Below are 17963 nucleotides of genomic sequence, written 5' to 3'. Positions count from 1 at the left end.
ATAAATATTTGATCCCTTTACACAGCAAGGGTTCTCACAGGCCCTCAACTGCAATTGCATGCTTTCTTGGAACTGATATATTTACCACCCTGTTCCAAATTGACTTATTCAACTTAAAAAAAACACAGAACATCCACCTGTTTCTATTTCAAAATGCAAATTCAGGAATATAATACATCTTTTATCACAAGGCAATGACTTGCTCAATGAACCTCTTTGAAATTCCGTACCCCTTCAGAAAAGTCACACTCATGACTTTTACTATGGCATCAACTCGACCAACAGCTTGAAGTATGGTGTAGGCTCTTCTGAACCTTTAGTTCTAAAAAAAGAGTTATACCAGATTCAAAATATTAACTCTGTTTCTCTTTCCATAGTTGCTGCCGGACCTGCTGAGTTTTCTCCAGAATTCTCTGTTTGTGAGATGACTTGAAATCTGTTGATCATGAAATGAATCTTACCTTGACTGGTCTTCAAGAACCTTCCAGTCCAGATCTTTCTGCATCTTCCTGATCATTCATATAAAAATTGGATGTGTTAACACTGTGAAGCCTTTCCATGTCAACGGCAGACTAGACTGTCAGAGCTCATTTTTTTTAAGATTATCTATTGGTCTGTAAAATAGCCTACATTGTTTGACAATCCTAATTATGTAATTGTCTCACAGAATGTACAATCCATAATTAGGTTTCTGCTTTTTACGATTCTGCCTTAAGTATTTGGACTGTTTTACCTTAAACCGTGTGTCACTGTCTTTATGTAAGTATATATTTAAAATTGTTCTCCTTTAAGAACGCAGACTTTGCTTCTGCTGTTATGAGAATATTATGTATGTGTCACCTGTCAGGAACAGAGCATTCGAGCCTTCTAGTTGTGTGTACTGCAGTACACTGGCTTTCTGTGTCATCTCAAAACTGCACTTCACCCATTTTCATTTTTAAATAAAGCAATTTATTTTATCTTGAAAGAATTTGAGTTCTAATCAAAAACAAATTAACCCTATTCTTGTGGTGGTCAATGCCCTATCTACAGATCTCTACAGCTGTCTGTACTCTCAGGAATTGATGCTGTATCACAGTGAGGAGACCTCCGTTTGTCTATTTGTTTTGAAAAATCCAGGACTTTGGTCCAGTATTTTAAATGATAGTGACTTTTGCTCAATCCTACAGAATTCACTGTTGTCCAAAGATGCTGTCTGGTTGATTTTCAATTAACTTTCCAAATATCTGCCACAGGGTATTAGGAGTCCTTTTATCGACAACTACTGCTGCTACCATATTATAAGTTTACCTCCAACAGGTTGTTCTACCTAATGCAGCAATGTCTATGCTATCTCCTATAACTTAAGTAACTGGGCATGTATATTGTAATATTTAACTAGTAGTTTACGATAGAGGAGCATACTTCCAGTTGGGTGTCATGTTTCAATGCTTCGAGGTAAGGTAGAGTGGGAGACCTTTATACTCTCCAGACAAATGCTATTATATAATGCTGATGTCATGAGCATGTGTCGTAAAGGTAAAGTAACAGGGGAATACAATGCAACAAGTTATTTGAATTTCAACTGTTTAAGCAAAATCATTACTTTTTAATTTCCTTTTCATTTCAGTCAGTGTTTTGGACATTTCATTACAGAAATTGGCAAAATAACTAAATGCAAAACACTGTGATTGGTCAGCTATCTCTTGTAACCAAGCCATGGCCATTGTTTATTTGTTTTTTTAAAAAATTGGGAAATCTGAAGTCAAAGCGTTAGAAATACACCGGTCTGCCTGCCTGTAAAAGGGATGCCACAGCAGCATATCTAATATGCAATCTTGCATAAGAAAGGAACGGACATGTAATTTGATCTGTTCTGTCTGCAATAGCTGTTCAACTTTATTAAAGTAACATCAGTGTTTGGAAGCAAATTAATGTTGAATTGCATTTGATTCCATAGATTCATGCCAGGAGCATGAATCAACAGAAGATATTATAATAACATCAAAAACAGGGGCAGGAGTGGGTCATTTGTTGCTTTGAGCTTGCTCTGCTATTCAATATGATCATAGCTGATCATTCAATTCAGTGTCAAGTTAACATTTTCTCACATGAAGCTGTTATTTCAGTTTTTGTAGGTATTACAATTCGTAACTGTTGTAACCAGGATCAATACGACCGGGCCTCGCTAGCATTTGACCTTATTATCGTTTCAATTTTCTTGAGCTGGGGAAAGTTAGTAAGGAGTATGAACCAAATGCAAGTAAGAAAATGCAATTGAGGTACAAATGAGCTATAATCTAATTGAACGCAGAACAGATTCAGTCAACTAAATGGCCTATTGCTTTTTTGCATCTACCTTTCAAATATACCTTTGTGAACCAAACTGTAGTTGCTTTGGAATCATGCTATTTTGAATCACTGAAAGATGGAGCATGAGTTAAATATGTAAATCAGTTCCTGACCAAAGTAGAAGTATTGAGGTTTATTAAGTCTAGTTAGATGTTTATTATTCACATCAACTATTTATTTTAATATATTTCAAATATAGATGACACATCGAGATGTTTCCTTTGTTGCTGACTTCCTGTCTGAGCACTTTAAAGAGGTAAGGTTTCAATTGTTGTTAATCTTCATTCATTCAGTTTTTATATGTAACTCGGATTTAAAATGGTCAATTGGAGGAGCAAGGCAGGTATTTAAGAATTCTGCTTTTAAGAAATTGATGGATTTCCAAACTCTGGCACAATTCATATTTCTGTAATGCATTATTGAGTTTTTGGTAGCTTTGCTGATTTTTTGTTAACAAGTTACTTTTAGCATTAGCAGCAGGATTAGGCCATATGGTATTTTGAGCCTGCACCACAGTTTCATTAGACTATGACAGATCCTCAGCCTTCCCTACCTAATCCCCTTGTCACACAAATTCCTTGGAGTCAAAACATAAGGCGATCATAGCCTTGAATAGACTCAGAGAGCTCAAAGGTTGAATGTGCCAAAGATTTGCAACTTTCTGAAGAAATGTCTCTCTATCTCAGTCAAAAATGGCTATCCGTCATTCTGAAATTTTATTGCCTAGTCTGAATTCTCCAACAAATGAAGCAAAATCAGTATCTTCCTGGTCAGACCTTCAGAGTTAAGTGAGCTCACCTTTTTTTCTTTTAAACTCCAGAGCTGATTGGCTAAATGGTCATTTTCTGTCTTGAGTGTCCCTCACAAATATACTATTGTAAACCATTGAAGTCCATTCTACTCAATCTGGGTCATGAAACTATTACAGCACAGAAGGATGTGGAGGTGCCAGTGTTGGACTGGGGTGGACAAAGTTAAAAATCGCACAACAGGTTCTAGTCCAACAAGTTTATTTGGAAGTACTAGCTTTCAGAGCGCTGCACCTTCATCAGGTAACTGTCTGGATTTGCAAATAAACCTTTTGCACTAGAACCTGGTGGTGTGTGACTTTTAACTTAGCACAGAAGGAGACAAAGCTATTCTCTTCACTGTCTATGTTGGCTTTCCAAATGAGCATTTTACTTCATCCCATTCTCCTGCTTTCTCCCTGTAATCCTGCACGTCATTCCTTTTTGAATAGTAGTCAAATTTCCTTATGAATGCCTCAGTTGAATTTGCCACCAATGAACTCTTAGACAGTCCAGTATTTAATGAAGCTAAACCACTCACTGTGTGAAAAAGTATTTTCTCATATTACTTTTGCTTCTTAACTTAATATGAGTCATTTTGTTCTTGATTCTTTTAACACAAAGGAACAATTTCTCCTTATCTACTCTGTTTAGACTCCTCATGATTTTGAATATCATTATCAGATCTCTTTCCTGTCTTCAAGCAATTCTAACTTCTCATGACTCACTTTGTAACATATTTTCAGCCCCGGAATCATTTGCACACACCTTTTCTGCGCTTTCTTCAATCCCTTAAGCTTTAATGGTAAGATTAGGGAGGGGTATATTGATATTCTATGACATGTCAATATTAGAAAGATGTTGGGAGTCTTGAAAAACCTTAAGGTAGATAAGTCCACCGGGCGTATGGGATTGATCCCGTGAGCCTTACGTCAATGGTAGGGAAATTATTGGAGAAGATTCTGACAGGCAAGATTTACTTGCATCTGGAAAAGGATGGAGTTACTAGGGATAGTCAGCATGGTATTTTGTGGGGAGGTCTTGATTTGATTGAGTTTTTTGAGGAAGGGACACATATGATTGATAAGGATAGGGCAGTGAACATTATCTACATGTACTAAAACATTTAACAAGGGGTCTCGTGGTAGTTGGTAAGTTGGATGCAAAATTGACTTGCTCACAGAAGACAGAGGGTAGTTGTGGAGGGGTATGACCAGTGATTTTCAGCAAGGATCAGTGCTGGGATCTGTGTAGTTTGTAACATATGTAAATGATTTGGATGAAAATGAAGTGGCCTGATTATTAAATTTGCAGAAAACAAAAAAATTAGAGTTGTAGATAGTGAAGAAGGTTGTAAAAGGATACAGCAGAATGTAAATCAGTTGAGGGTGAAATGGCAAATGGAGTTTAATCTGGACATGCAATTCAGGAGGTCAAATGCAAGAGGAAAGTATACAATAAATGGCAGGACCCTTAAAAGTATTGATATATAGAGATATCTTGTGGTGCAAGTCCATAGCTCCCTGGAAAGTGGCAACACAATTGGATACGGTGATAAAGAAGGCATGACAGAATGCATCGTCAATCAAGGCATTGAGTATGAAAGATGGCAAGTTTAGTTAGGCCATATTTGGAATATTATGTATGAAAATTTTAGTTAGGCCATATTTGGAATATTATGTGCAATTCTGGTCACTACTCCATAGGAAGGGTGTGGAGGCATTGGAGAGGGTGCAGAAGAGGTTTACCAGGACGTTGTCTGGATTGGAGTGATTAGCTATAAGGAGAGGTTAGACAAACTTGGATTGTTTTCACTACAGCGTTGGACGCTGAGGGCCGACCTGATAGAAGTATATAAAATTATGAGAGGCACAGACAGGGTGGATAAATGGAATCTATTTCCCAGGTAGTAAATGTCAAAGGGATAGGTTTAAGGTAAAGGGGGAATGTTTAAAAGAGATGTACAAGGCAAGTTTTTTTATGCAGAGGGTGGTAGGTGCCTGGATTATGAAAGAAGCAGATACGATAGCAATATTTAAGGGGCATTTGGACAGATATGTGAGCAGGCAGGGATTAGTTGAGAATGGCATCATGGTTGACATGGATATGATGGGCCAAAGGGCTGTTCCTGTGCTGTACTGTTCTGTGTTCATAACCTTTCTTAAATGTGGTGCCCAGAACTGGATGTAGTACTCCAGCTGAAGTTAAATTTGTGACTTGTACTAAATCACCTCCTCACATTTGTACTTTGGGCCCCTATTAATAAAGTATATAATACTTTATATTTTATTAACCAAACCCTCAGTCTATTCTGCCACATTTAATGACTTATACCCCAAACTGTGTGCTCCTGCAGCTCCTTTTGAGTTATGACCTTTGTTCTATATTATCTCTGCATGTTCTTCCTATAAAATCAATCACCTCATATTTCCCTGTATTGAACTTTACTTACCACCTGTTCACCCATTCTATCAACTTGTCTGTTCTTTTGAAGTTCTGCACTATCCTCACATTTCTCAATACTTCCAGGTTTTGTACTATGTGCAAACTTTCAAAGTGTGTCCTGTGCATGAAGATAAAGGTCATTATTATACATGTGTATCAGAAAATCGGTCGCAACTCTGATCCCTGGGCAACTCCACTACAAACTTTCTTCCAGCTCAAAAAGCATCCATTACCAATTTTCCATCACTTGGCCAATTTGGTATCCATGACATTACTGTTTCTTTTATTATGTCATGGACTATAACTTGGCTTATAGTTAGTTGAGCAGCACTGTACCAAATAGCTTTTGGAAGTCCTAGTGGCTTTGAAAGTGTCCTCCATAAAGGACAGTCCTCACATTCCAGCCATCAAACTGGTAATTATTTTGTGCACTATCTCAAAGACGGGTGTATTATCATTTGATGATGGAGCCCAAAAATGCATACCATTCTGTGTGTGACCAAAGTACTGTAAGACTGCATTCTGACCATGTGCACTAGTCCGATAGTAATAAAGACTATTTTACCTTTTATCTTCTTGAATGCTTGCAAGATGCGATTATCATTGTATCCTTATTGAATGTTGGCATTTTGGCAAGTTTGGTCCTAGGAAAAGTACTGTTCATAGAGTCATAGAGATGTACAGCATGGAAGCAGACCCTTCGGTCCTACCCATCCATGCCATCCCAACCAAATCTAGTCCTACCTGCTAGCACCTGGCCCATATCCCTCCAAACCCTTCCTATTCATATACTCATCTAAATGCCTTTTAAATGTTGCAATTGTACCAACCTCCACCACTTCCTCCGGCAGCTCATTCCATACACATACCACTCTCTGCGTGAAAATGTTGCCCCTTGGGTCCCTTTTATATCTTTCCCCTCTCACCCTAAACCTATGCCCTCTAGTTCTGGACTCCCCCACCCCAGGAAAAAGACTTTGTCTATTTATCCTATCCATGCCCCTCATAATTTTGTAAACCTCTATAAGGTCACTCCTCAGCTTCCGACGCCCCAAGGAAAACAACCCCAGCCTGTTCAGCCTCTCCCCATAGCTCAGATCCTCCAACCCTGGCAACATCCTTGTAAATCGTTTCTGAACCCTTTCAAGTTTCACAACATCTTTCCGATAAGAAGGAGACCAGAATTGCACGCAATATTCTCAGTGGCCTAACCAATGTCCTGTACAGCTGCAACATGATCTCCCAACTCCTGTACTCAATACTCTGACCAATAAAGAAAGCATACCAAATGCCTTTGTCACTATCCTATCTACCTGTGACTCCACTTTCAAGGAGCGATGAACCTGCATTCCAAGGTCTCTTTGTTCAGCAACACACTCTAGGACCTTACCATTAAGTTAACCTGCACTCCAAGGTCTCTTTGTTCAGCAACACGCTCTAGGACCTTACCATTAAGTGGATAAGTCATGCTAAGATTTGCTTTCCCAAAATGCAGCACCTCGCATTTATCTGAATTAAACTCCATCTGCCACATCTTGGCCCATTGGCCTATATGATCAAGATCCTGTTGTAATCTGAGGTAACCTTCTTCGCTGTTCACTACACCTCCAATTTTGGTGTAATCTGCAAACTTACTAACTGTACCTCTTATCCTCGCATCCAAATCATTTATGTAAATGACAAAAAGTAGAGGACCCAGCACCGATCCTTGTGGCACTCCACTGGTTACAGGCCTCCAGTCTGAAAAACAACCAAGCACTACCACCCTCTATCTTCTACCTTTGAGCCAATTCTGCATCCAAATGGCTAGTTCTCCCTTTATTCCATGAGATCTAACCTTGCTAACCAGTCTCCCTTGGGGAACCTTGTCGAACACCTTACTGAAGTCCATATAGATCTCATCTACCACTCTACCCTCATCAATCCTCTTTGTTACTTCTGCAAAAAACTCAATCAAGTTTGTGTGACATGATTTCCCATGCATAAAGCCATGTTGACTATCCCTAATCAGTCCTTGCCTTTCCAAATACATGTATGCCCTGTCCCTCAGGATTCCCTCCAACAACCTGCCCACCATCGACGTCAGGCTCACTGGTCTATAATTCTCTGGCTTGTCCTTACTACCCTTCTTACAGAGTGGCACCATGTTAGCCAACCTCCTGTCTTCTGGCACCTCACCTGTGACTATCAATGATACAAATATCTCAGCAAGAGGCCCAGCAATCACTTCTCTAGCTTCCCAAAGAGTTCTAGGGTACACCTGATCAGGTCCTGGGGATTTATTCACCTTTATGTATTTCAAGACATCCAGCACTTCCTCTTCTGTAATATGAACATTTTGCAAGGTGTCACCATCTATTTTGCTACTTTCTATATCTTCCATATCCTTTTCCACAGTAAATACTGATGCAAAATATTCGTTTAGAATCTCCCCCATTTTCTGCGGCTCCACATAAAGGCCGCCTTGCTGATCTTTGAGGGGCCCTGTTCTGTCCCTAGTTACTCTTTTGTCCTTAATGTATTTGTAAAAACCCTTTGAATTCTCCTTAACTCTATTTGCCAAAGCTATTTCATGTCCCCTTTTTGCCCTCCTGATTTCCATCTTAAGTATACTCCTACTTCCTTTATACTCTTCTAAGGATTCACAATCTATCCTGTGAATACCCGACATATGCTTCCTTCTTTTTCTTAACCAAACCCTCAATTTCTTTAGTCATCCAGCATTCCCTACACCTACCAGCCTGTCCTTTCACCCTGACAGGAATATACTTTCTCTGGATTCTTGGTATCTCATTTCTGAAGGCTTCCCATTTTCCAGCCGTCCCTTTACCTGCGAACATCTGCCTCCAATCAGCTTTTGAAAGTTCTTGCCTTATACAGTCAAAATTGGCCTTTCTCCAATTTAGAACTTCAACTTTTAGATCTGGTCTATCCTTTTCCATCACGATTTTAAAACAAATAAAATTATGGTCGCTGGCCCCAAAGTACTCCCCCACTGACACCTCAGTCACCTGGGTAAAAACAATGACTGCAGATGCTGGAAACCAGATTCTGGATTAGTGGTGCTGGAAGATCACAGCAGTTCAGGCAGCATCCGAGGAGCAGTAAAATCGATGTTTCGGGCAAAGCCCTTCATCAGGAATACAAGCAGAGAGCCTGAAGAGTGGAGAGATAAGTGAGAGGAGGGTGGGGGTGGGGAGAAAGTAGCATAGAGTACAATAGGTGAGTGGGAGAGGGGATGAATGTGATAGGTCGGGGGGGGAAGGGTGGAGTGGATAGGTGGAAAAGAAGATAGGCAGGTAGGACAAGTCATGGGGACAGTGCTGAGCTAGAAGTTTGGAACTGGGATGAGGTAGGGGAAGGGGAAATGGGGAAACTGTTGAAGTCCCCATTGATGCCCTGGGGTTGAAGTGTTCCGAGGCGGAAGATGAGGCGTTCTTCCTCCAGGCGTCTGGTGGTGAGGGAGCAGCAGTGAAGGAGGCCCAGGACCTCCATGTCCTCGGCAGAGTGGGAGGGAGAGTTGTCCCAGACCTGCTGAGGTTTTCCAGCAATGTTTCTGTTTCAAAATTTCAGCTCAGTTTACAAACAGACCAAGACAGCAAAGATATCTGATACAACATGTAAACTTTCAGAAAAGTCACAAATGAGATTTTGTCATCCAGCTTGTAACGCATGAAGGAACAGTGCTATTAGTGACAAACAAATCAATGCGGCAGAATTTGGACAAATGGGAAAACCTGGGATCTTGCTGTGCTATCTCCCTGTGAAAGAATTTCTTGCTCAGCCTTCCCACGAATGCTGCCTCTTTCCTCCCAAAGGGATCTTCCTGGCCACTTGAGGATTTGAAAAGAGTGTGTTTGGGAGCAGGAAACCTTCAAACAAGAGCTTTCTCCAGAGGGGGACGCAGGCCTGAGGCCTGTTCGACAGGCTGCAGCCTGTTGGGCCCACCTGCCCTGCCTTATTTCCCAAGAGTAGGTCAAGCTTTGCACCTTCTCTTGTAGGCACATCCACATACTGAATCAGAAAATTTTCTTGTACACACTTAACAAATTCCTCTCCATCTAAACCCTTAACACTATGGCAGTCCCAGTCTATGTTCGGAAAGTTAAAATCCCTACCATAACCACCCTATTATTTTTACAGATAGCTGCGATCTCCTTCCAAGTTTGTTTCTCAATTTCCCTCTGACTATTAGGGGGTCTATCATACAATCCTAATAGGTGATCATCCCGTTCTTATTTCTCAGTTCCATCCAAATAACTTCCCTGAATGTATTTCCAGGAATATCCTCCCTCAGCACAGCTGTAATGCTATCCCTTATCAAAAATGCCATTCTCCCTCCTCTCTTTCCTTCCTTTCTATCCTTCCTGAGCATTTGTATCCTGGAACATTAAGCTGCCAGTCCTGCCCATCCTTGAGCCATGTTTCTATAATTGCTATGATATCCCAGTCTCATGTTCCTAACAATGCCCTGAGTTCACCTGCCTTCTCTGTTAGGCCCCTTGCATTGAAATAAATGCAGTTTAATTTATTAACCATGTCCCTGCCTGCCCAGACTGTTTGACTCGCTTCTGTTCTCAATTGTACCCGTCTCAGATTGATCTCTTTCCTCACTATCTCCCTGGGTCCCCCCCTCCCACACCTTACTAGTTTAAATCCTCCCGAGCAGCTCTAGGCAAATCTCCCTGCCAGTATATTTGTCCCCTTCCAATTTAAGTGCAATCCATCCTTCTTGTACAGGTCACTTCTACCCCAAAAGAGATTTCAATGATCCAAATATGTGAATCCTTCTCCCATACACCAGCTCCTCAGCCATGCATTCATCTGCTCTATCCTCCTATTCTTGCCCTGACTAGCTCATACCACCGGGAGTAATCCAGTGAGTGACCAAAATGAAACTACCACAGGAGAGCTTTAAAATCTCCAAAGAAAAGTATTCCCAACATGGCTTCTCAAATGTGAAACATGACCATTTCAGCAAAATACTGTTTTTAATAATCTTTAAGGGAAATCATTTATGCTTTCAAGCCAGAAGAAACATTCTGACTGCATTCAAATAATCTTTTCGGAGGGTTGGTGTGGACTCATCGGGCCAAAAGGCCTACTTTCACACTGTAGGGATTCTATGATGTTTGCAGATTTTTTCAGAAATTGTTACCTAGAGTGCTGATTTACAACAAAGTTTTGTTTCTTGTTTTGTGAAGGCACCAGAGCTTTATGATCAAAAGGGCCAGTATTTTAATGTTGAGAGAGTTGGTCAGGTATGCCATTTTTAACATCAGACTTGGTCTGTTTAATATTTGTTGATGTTGATTTTTAAAAATACTGATGTAAATTAAGCCTCCTGGTTTAAAATATATCAGTAATGTATCTCAAGTGTTTTTTTCTATTTACATTTACAAAATGTGCTAATTTTTCAAAATGAAATTAACAACTTCTGAATAATGTGCTAAGTTTTTAGAAATATTCACTCAGGTTTACATGTCAATTGAAAAATGTGACTGGTATTTGCCATAATTATTTTGCAGTGTATAAAATTATGTTGTTGACCCCTGAAGAAATTTTAGAAGATGTGCATATTCTTGCAGGAATTCAGTTGTAATGTGACTGTTCTTGCTTGGGTGCAAAGAATAAAGGTTATTTGCATTTGTTATATTTCATTCTTCTCTAAAAAGCATGCATTGAATCTGTATATTTGCAATTTGTTTTTGCAGTATTTAAAAGATGAGGATGATGACCTAGTAACTCCTCCAGAAACTGAAGGAAATCCTTGGTTTACCTTCTTACAAAATAGTGTCCATCTTAAAGGTATAAATAAAGAACTCTTAAAGTTTGAATTCCAAATTTCTGGTAAAAGTGGGATTAGGATAAAGGACTTGTGGGTTGATAGTTATTTCTGATTGCGGTCGAAGATTTTAAGGTCACAAATTAACAACTCGCCTAAATTGAATTCTAACTGGAGAATAACTTCCTTCTTCCTCAAGGAGTAGACTGAGACACATTGTTGAATGAGTAGAGTTGGGTTCCATATTTACCTGTTTTTATTGCCATTGTTACTTCCCTGAATTTAGAAGTGCTCCATGATAAGACACGAGTATCTTTTACCTAGAACATCCGAGTAATGTTTTGTAAACTTTGTCCTTTTGATATGGGTTTTCCTCACTTTATAACCTTAGTATTGTTGAACTAGCCCTCTGTTGTGACCCAGCAAACCAGTCAGTTCAAGGGCAGATAGGTATGGGCAACAAATGATGATCTTTGCTAATTATGCTCCATCTAATAGAAGAATAATGAAAATAAATTGTTGAATTCAGCATAAACTAGCTGCTGTTTTCCTGGAGTAGTTTAACAATATTAGAACAAAGGTCACTCTTGCAGCCCAAAACTGAACCATCAAAAATCTTCCAGAATCAAAGACACTCTTAAAAATGAACCTCTGGCTCCTCCCTCAACTATTTTGACCAAGAATTGGCTTACCAAGCTGCCAAACCACATTGATTCATGAACGTGCTTCTGCAGAATAACTAGCACAAATTTTCAGTGTCTGCCCCTCTGACGCTCTTTTCGTATTCTTTGCATGTAAATTCCCAAAGAAAAAGTGTTTAACTTCCAGAACAGATGATTTTTATTTGAAAATATTATTTAGCATTTTGCATCAGTTTGATAACCTATTTGCAGTACAATGCCATGATGATTATTAGAATTTTTAATTTTCTTTTTAGAAAGTCCCTTGCTTTTTCCATATTTTCCCAAGAAATCACTACATTATGTTAAAAGGCTTGTGGAAGCACAAATTGATAATTGCCTACAAAAACCAGCTGTAAGTATTACATCATTCAGTCACCATTGTTACAGTGAGACCATAACAAAGTTTCATAATTTTCCACTAACTCTTTCTGGTTTCCTTCATAGGAAGTAATTGGAAATTCTGTCCATCAAGTTGTCTACATGCCTCTGTACAAGCTGCATCCAACGTAAAATTTTATTTTTTTATGTTTGCTCCAATAAAATGTGCAAGTTTTTCAAAGATATTAAATAACAAAATGTAATTATTTAAATTGAAACAAAGCCCTTATTTTATATTAATATATCAGGAACATGTACTGATAATGATGCCAGACTTATAGTTCATGGACCTAGGCTAATCCTGTGGGGGTGTGGGTTCATGTCCCATGGCAGCTGTTGGAATTTAAATTATATTAATAAATCAAAATTTGAAATCTAATCCTAATACTGGTGACCATAAAACCATCCTTGATTACTGTAGAAACCTTTCTGGTTCGCTAATGCCTTTTAGGGAAAAACAGGGACTACAAGTAACTCCAAATCCACCCCCATGTATTTGACTCTTAACTGTTCTCTGTTGTGACCCAGCAAACCACTCAGTTCAAGGGCAGATAGGTATGGGCAACAAATGAAGGTCTTTGCTAATTATGCTCCATCTAATAGAAGAATAATGAAAATAAATTGTTGAATTCAGCATTAACTAGCTGCTGTTTTCCTGGAGTAGTTTGCAAACTTTGTTGAAATAAGTAGTTCATACATTTTTGTTAATATACTTGTTTCTATTTAATTTCAGTGAGGGGATTGTACCCAGATTTTCACTACCATCATTGTAAGTTTACTGATATCTTTAATTGTTAGCCATTTATGGAATAATGTGGCTTTCTCTGTAATTTTGTGTTTCACAATTTTGGCAATCCAACTGAAACCTGCTGTACATTTTTTTTAAACAGTTGGAATGATAAGTCATCAAATCTACAGTATGTAGTGTTCACAATGCACAGCATTGAATCTTCTAGAATCTATATTATGCGAAGACCTACAGACCTTTCAAGGTGAGAACAGCCAGAAAGTATGATATTTGGCTCATGTGATTTTGTAGTATTTAGGATTTTTCTGTTTGCTTCTGTATAAACTGCTTGCAAGTGTTATATTTTAATTGAAAACATGATATGACAATGCATTAAATATGTAATTATCCTTAATTTGCCACCTAGGAAATATGTAAATTACTTCTGTATCAATCATATTCTGTGTACATATGCTTATATGATAATGCATATGCATGAATTGCCTAAGATCAGAAAAAAATACTCTGTTGATTTCTGTAGATATATGCATAAAAATAAATTAAAATTCCTGGCTTTAGCTGTTTAACATTCCCACATTGTCCTGTATTTGATGTGTGGCACCCCAAAATAACTTTGAAACAGTTTTTGAAATCCTGCTAAGGCCCAAACATGATTTGATTAGCACTAACAACTCTTGGTCATCATCCACGTGACCATTGAGTTTTGGCAAATAGTTTAATTGCAGCCTTGTCCAAACTGAGCCCATTTCCTGTGTGCACACATATATGTTGACAACAAAAATGATGAGTAGATATCAGTGTTAATTATATACTAATTGTACCTTATTATATGGGGTGTTGGGCATTAACTGGGGGTTATTTTTTGCCCTTTAGAGGGCCATGTTGTGGCACAGTGGTAGTGTCCCTACCGCTGGATTGGGAGGCCCAGGTGCAAGTCCCATTTGCTCCAGAAGTGTGTAACAACATCTCTGAACAGGTTGATTAGAAAAATAGGATGAAGAAAAACAAATTGAGTCCCTTTAAGTCAACAGACTTTAGAACTGTTGTGAACCAGGAGATCTAGGTTTGATTCCACCTATCATGGAAGTGTGTCATAACATGTCCAAGCAAGTTGATTTATGTAATTCCAAATGCTTAACTCCGAGATTTACGTCGTCCTTGAATTCCTGTTCTGGATCCAGCTGGCTTTCCTTTGCCCAAGTCCAGGTGTGCTGAAAATTGTTATTGCGACCTGAATGGTAGTCAGCTGATATATGTTAACTCATCATAAACTCATAGCACAGAAGCAGACTCTTTGGTCCAACTTGTCCACGCTGACCAAGTTTCCCAAACTAAACTTGTCCAATATGCCTGCATTTGGTCCATATCCCTCTAGGCCTGTTCTATCCACACATCTGTTCAAATGTCTTTTAAAAGTTGTAACTGGACCTACATCTACAACTTCCCCGGCAGCTCATTCCACATACAAACCACCAACTGCATGAAAAATTTGCCCCTCAGGTCCCTTTTAAATCTTTCTCCTCTCTCATTAAAATTATGCTGTCTAGTTTTGAAATCCCAAACCCTGGAGAAAAAACTTTCAGTGAAGTATGTACCTGAACCCCCTAGGTCTCTTTGTTCTACAACATTCCCCAGGGCCTATTAACTGGGTAAGTCCTGTCCTTGTTTGTTTTACCTCTAGACCTCTCTAATTTCAAATCTACTGTTGATCTTGCTTTTGTGCACCTTGTGTACACTTTTAACCTTGTATGTTTTGCTCCCTCTAAACACCATGTGATCTATATGTCCTTGTTTGTTATGATCTGCCTGTACTGCTCGCAAAACAAAATGTATCACTGTACTTAGGTACATGTGAAAACAATAAATCAAATCAAATCAAAATGCAACAACTCACATTTACCTAAATTAAACTCCATCTGCCACTCCTCAGCCCATTGGCCCAGTTGGTCCCAGCCCATTGGCCCAGTTGGTCAAGATCCCTTAGTAAGCTTTGATTACTTTCCACACTGTCTACTGTGCCACCAGTTTTATTTTGTTCACAGACATACTAGCCGTGCTTCCTATATTCTCATCCTAATTGTTTATATATTTTATAAACAATGGTGGACCCAGCATTGATACCTAATGAATGGCACTGGTCAAATGCATCCAGTCTGAAAAGCAACCCTCACCACCCTCAGCCTCTACTGTCAAGCCTATTTTGAATCCATTTGGCAAGCTCTCCCAGAATCCTATGTGATCTAACTTTACTAACCAGTCAACCATGCAGAATTTTGTCAAAGGCCTTAGTAAAGTTCATGATCAAACCTTCTTTTCTGTCCCTGCCTTTGGGCCAGAGGGTTTGGATTCAAGTCCCACCTGTCTAGCTGGTATGTCATAGGACAACCAAAAAGATTGATTAAGAATAATACAGACCTGTTTGGTCTGAATGCACATCCTTCTCATTGATCTCTTATGGGAACCTTATTATGCTTAAAAGCTGAAGAAAGAAAATGAAAACGCGATATCATGTTTGGTGATGCTGTGGTTTAGCCCTCAGCAGGGCCCAGCAAGACAAAGCCTTTTGGATATCTCAGTGCAAAGAGTGAAATCTTAAGCCAGTAACTGGTGTGCATTAATCAATGGTATTTAACTGCTCACAATCTGGCATCTTACTCTAAAAACATGTTACTTTAAAATGCCCCAAAGATGGTTAATGTTGAAAGTAGAAAATTCCTTGTTGCTGCTGTGCAAGAAGCTCGCTTTAAGACATATTTTCACATGCAGACAGTCCCCGATTTACAAACATTCATACTCTTGAACATTAATAACAAAAATGCAGCAAGCAAATGTTTTCCAATGCCTGCAAGTGGCTATTTTATGTTGTACTGTATTGTATTATATTGTGTTCCAACTTGCATACAAGTTGACTTACAAATGTAGTTAAGAATGGAACCTATTTGTAACCCAAGGATTGCCTATATTAGGAAGATGCATTTTTGTTCTGGTATGCCTAGCATGGCACTACCTGCTGCTAGCACTAACTTCTAGAATCTCTGTGAAGTGTTACCTCTGAGATCCTCTATTTACATGGGAATGAGTTTAGTTAAATCTTAAAGATTTAAGGATGTCATGTGTATGTTAAACAATTGAAATTGTGCAGTATTTCAATAAAATGTTCAGGCAGGATTAGATTTCCCCCACAGCTTATTTAGAAAATTTCATAGTGGAATAGATTTTTAATTTCAGAAGTGTGAAGATCGTATTGCATACTGATCATCCAGGTGAAATTTTAGGGTCAGTGGCTTAAATTTAAGTATTCCTATTTGTGGTGATTATATACAGGTCTGTTCCTAATTGGCTGCTTGCTGTGGAGTTTGGAGATTTTGTGTGGAGCACCAGAAATGACAATAACAAGGAAAGGTGAGGTTCCAGTTATATTTTACTGTCTTCAACATATATTTCGTTCAACAGGATAGCATGCCTTGTTGGCTGCCAGTATTGTTCCCATGTGAATGGTTGCAGATGCAACCCCCTCACTCATCATCAGCACATGTACCCCGCTCATTACAAGTCTCTTTACAGCTGTTCTGCTCAACATTATGCACTATTCATGTGCTCATGATTGAAACAATGCTGAGTGGTCTTCTGCCAATAGATTTCACCCTCAGTTAAACACATTGCTGAGACTCCCAGCATAACCTTCTCCATTCTACATGCCCATTCCATCAAACCCACAGGCTTCATACTTTCATAGGTCATCTGAGTCATGTGCATTTATCTACAGCTGCCTGCAGTCCTCTCCTGCTCCCATTCCATTTTACCCCTTAATTTCTGCAAGCAGAGATGATGGGATGATCCTGGCCCACCTCTTGCTGACTTTCTGACTCACTACTTCCAGACTGGCCTCTATGGAAACAAAGAACTGACCCATTTCCAGGAGCACAGAACCCTTTTTGCAAAACCATCCTGACTGGCCACCTAATTGGGGCTGAAGCCCAGGATTGGTATGGAGTCTGCCATTGACTAGCTATGCTGCGCCCCAAACTGTTGGGTGTCCCCATGGACTTCATTGCAGACTACTCCTTTAATACATTCTGACATGCTGCATTGCTTGCTGCGTATGATGTGTATTTGACGTAAATACTGAGGCCACGTGGTACAGGTGCTGGAGTGATGTGGCACAATGACATACTACAAGATATGCTTGCTCTGACTGGGGGCTGCTGCTCAGCGTGATCACCTACCTAGTTGTGCGACTGCACCAATTATCAATGTAAGGCATGGCAGTGCAAGATGTGTATGCTGATGGCACGCCGGTAGGTACGCAGTGAATATATGTTGAGAGAACAAGGGGGCAGCCCAGTAGACAGTCTAATCCATGCTGGAATGGATTCCTGTCATTGTGCATCTTCTGTACATGTTGTAGCCATACATAGCTGGTCACTGATGTGCTTTGCTAGATAAGTTTACCCATTCAGGGCAGAGTGCTAATGCATTAGAGGATGTCGACAATAACTCCCTGAAAGTAGACTGCCGATATAGTAGATGCCGCTGATGCTGGTTGATTGTGCCCTGTTGTCGTGTCTGGCCATGGACTAACTGAAGGTCGCTTGGAGAAGGAGACAAGATGAACCTAGCAAGAAGCCAGTGTGGTTTCCATGTTGAGTTTTCCCAACAGGTAGGTTGTATGGAAAATATGGTATGACAGCAACCCATGACAAGGCATTAACAAGGCGTTTAACAAGCAATGATAAGCAATAATTGGGAACTCACTACTGCTCATGAGAATCTGGCCACGTGAGAAAAATGAACAAGATGCCATG

The 17963-nt window shown here is 39.5% G+C and overlaps 1 protein-coding gene across 6 annotated transcripts in view; it reads left to right on the top strand.

Moving 5' to 3' along the window:
• anapc4 (anaphase promoting complex subunit 4) overlaps positions 1-17963 on the top strand; it is a 99835-nt gene that overhangs the window by 70897 nt on the left and 10975 nt on the right. For 5 of the 6 annotated variants that reach the window (XM_043700575.2, XM_087986935.1, XM_087986924.1 and 2 more), the window contains 8 exons: positions 2531-2587; positions 10769-10825; positions 11279-11372; positions 12287-12384; positions 12477-12538; positions 13144-13179; positions 13301-13402; positions 16483-16560. In XM_043700575.2, the coding sequence (XP_043556510.1) occupies positions 2531-2587; positions 10769-10825; positions 11279-11372; positions 12287-12384; positions 12477-12538; positions 13144-13179; positions 13301-13402; positions 16483-16560 (584 nt within the window). The remainder of the gene's footprint in view (positions 1-2530; positions 2588-10768; positions 10826-11278; positions 11373-12286; positions 12385-12476; positions 12539-13143; positions 13180-13300; positions 13403-16482; positions 16561-17963) is intronic. The other variant, XM_087986918.1, reaches the window with a different exon arrangement.

This window comes from Chiloscyllium plagiosum, unplaced genomic scaffold, assembly GCF_037043375.1.
Source record: "Chiloscyllium plagiosum isolate Xiang-an unplaced genomic scaffold, Cpla_swu_hap1 HiC_scaffold_1, whole genome shotgun sequence".
In the NCBI taxonomy this organism is placed as follows: domain Eukaryota; kingdom Metazoa; phylum Chordata; class Chondrichthyes; order Orectolobiformes; family Hemiscylliidae; genus Chiloscyllium; species Chiloscyllium plagiosum.
The sequence above is the reverse complement of the archived record's forward strand: the minus strand, read 5'-3'. Positions and strand labels throughout refer to the sequence as shown.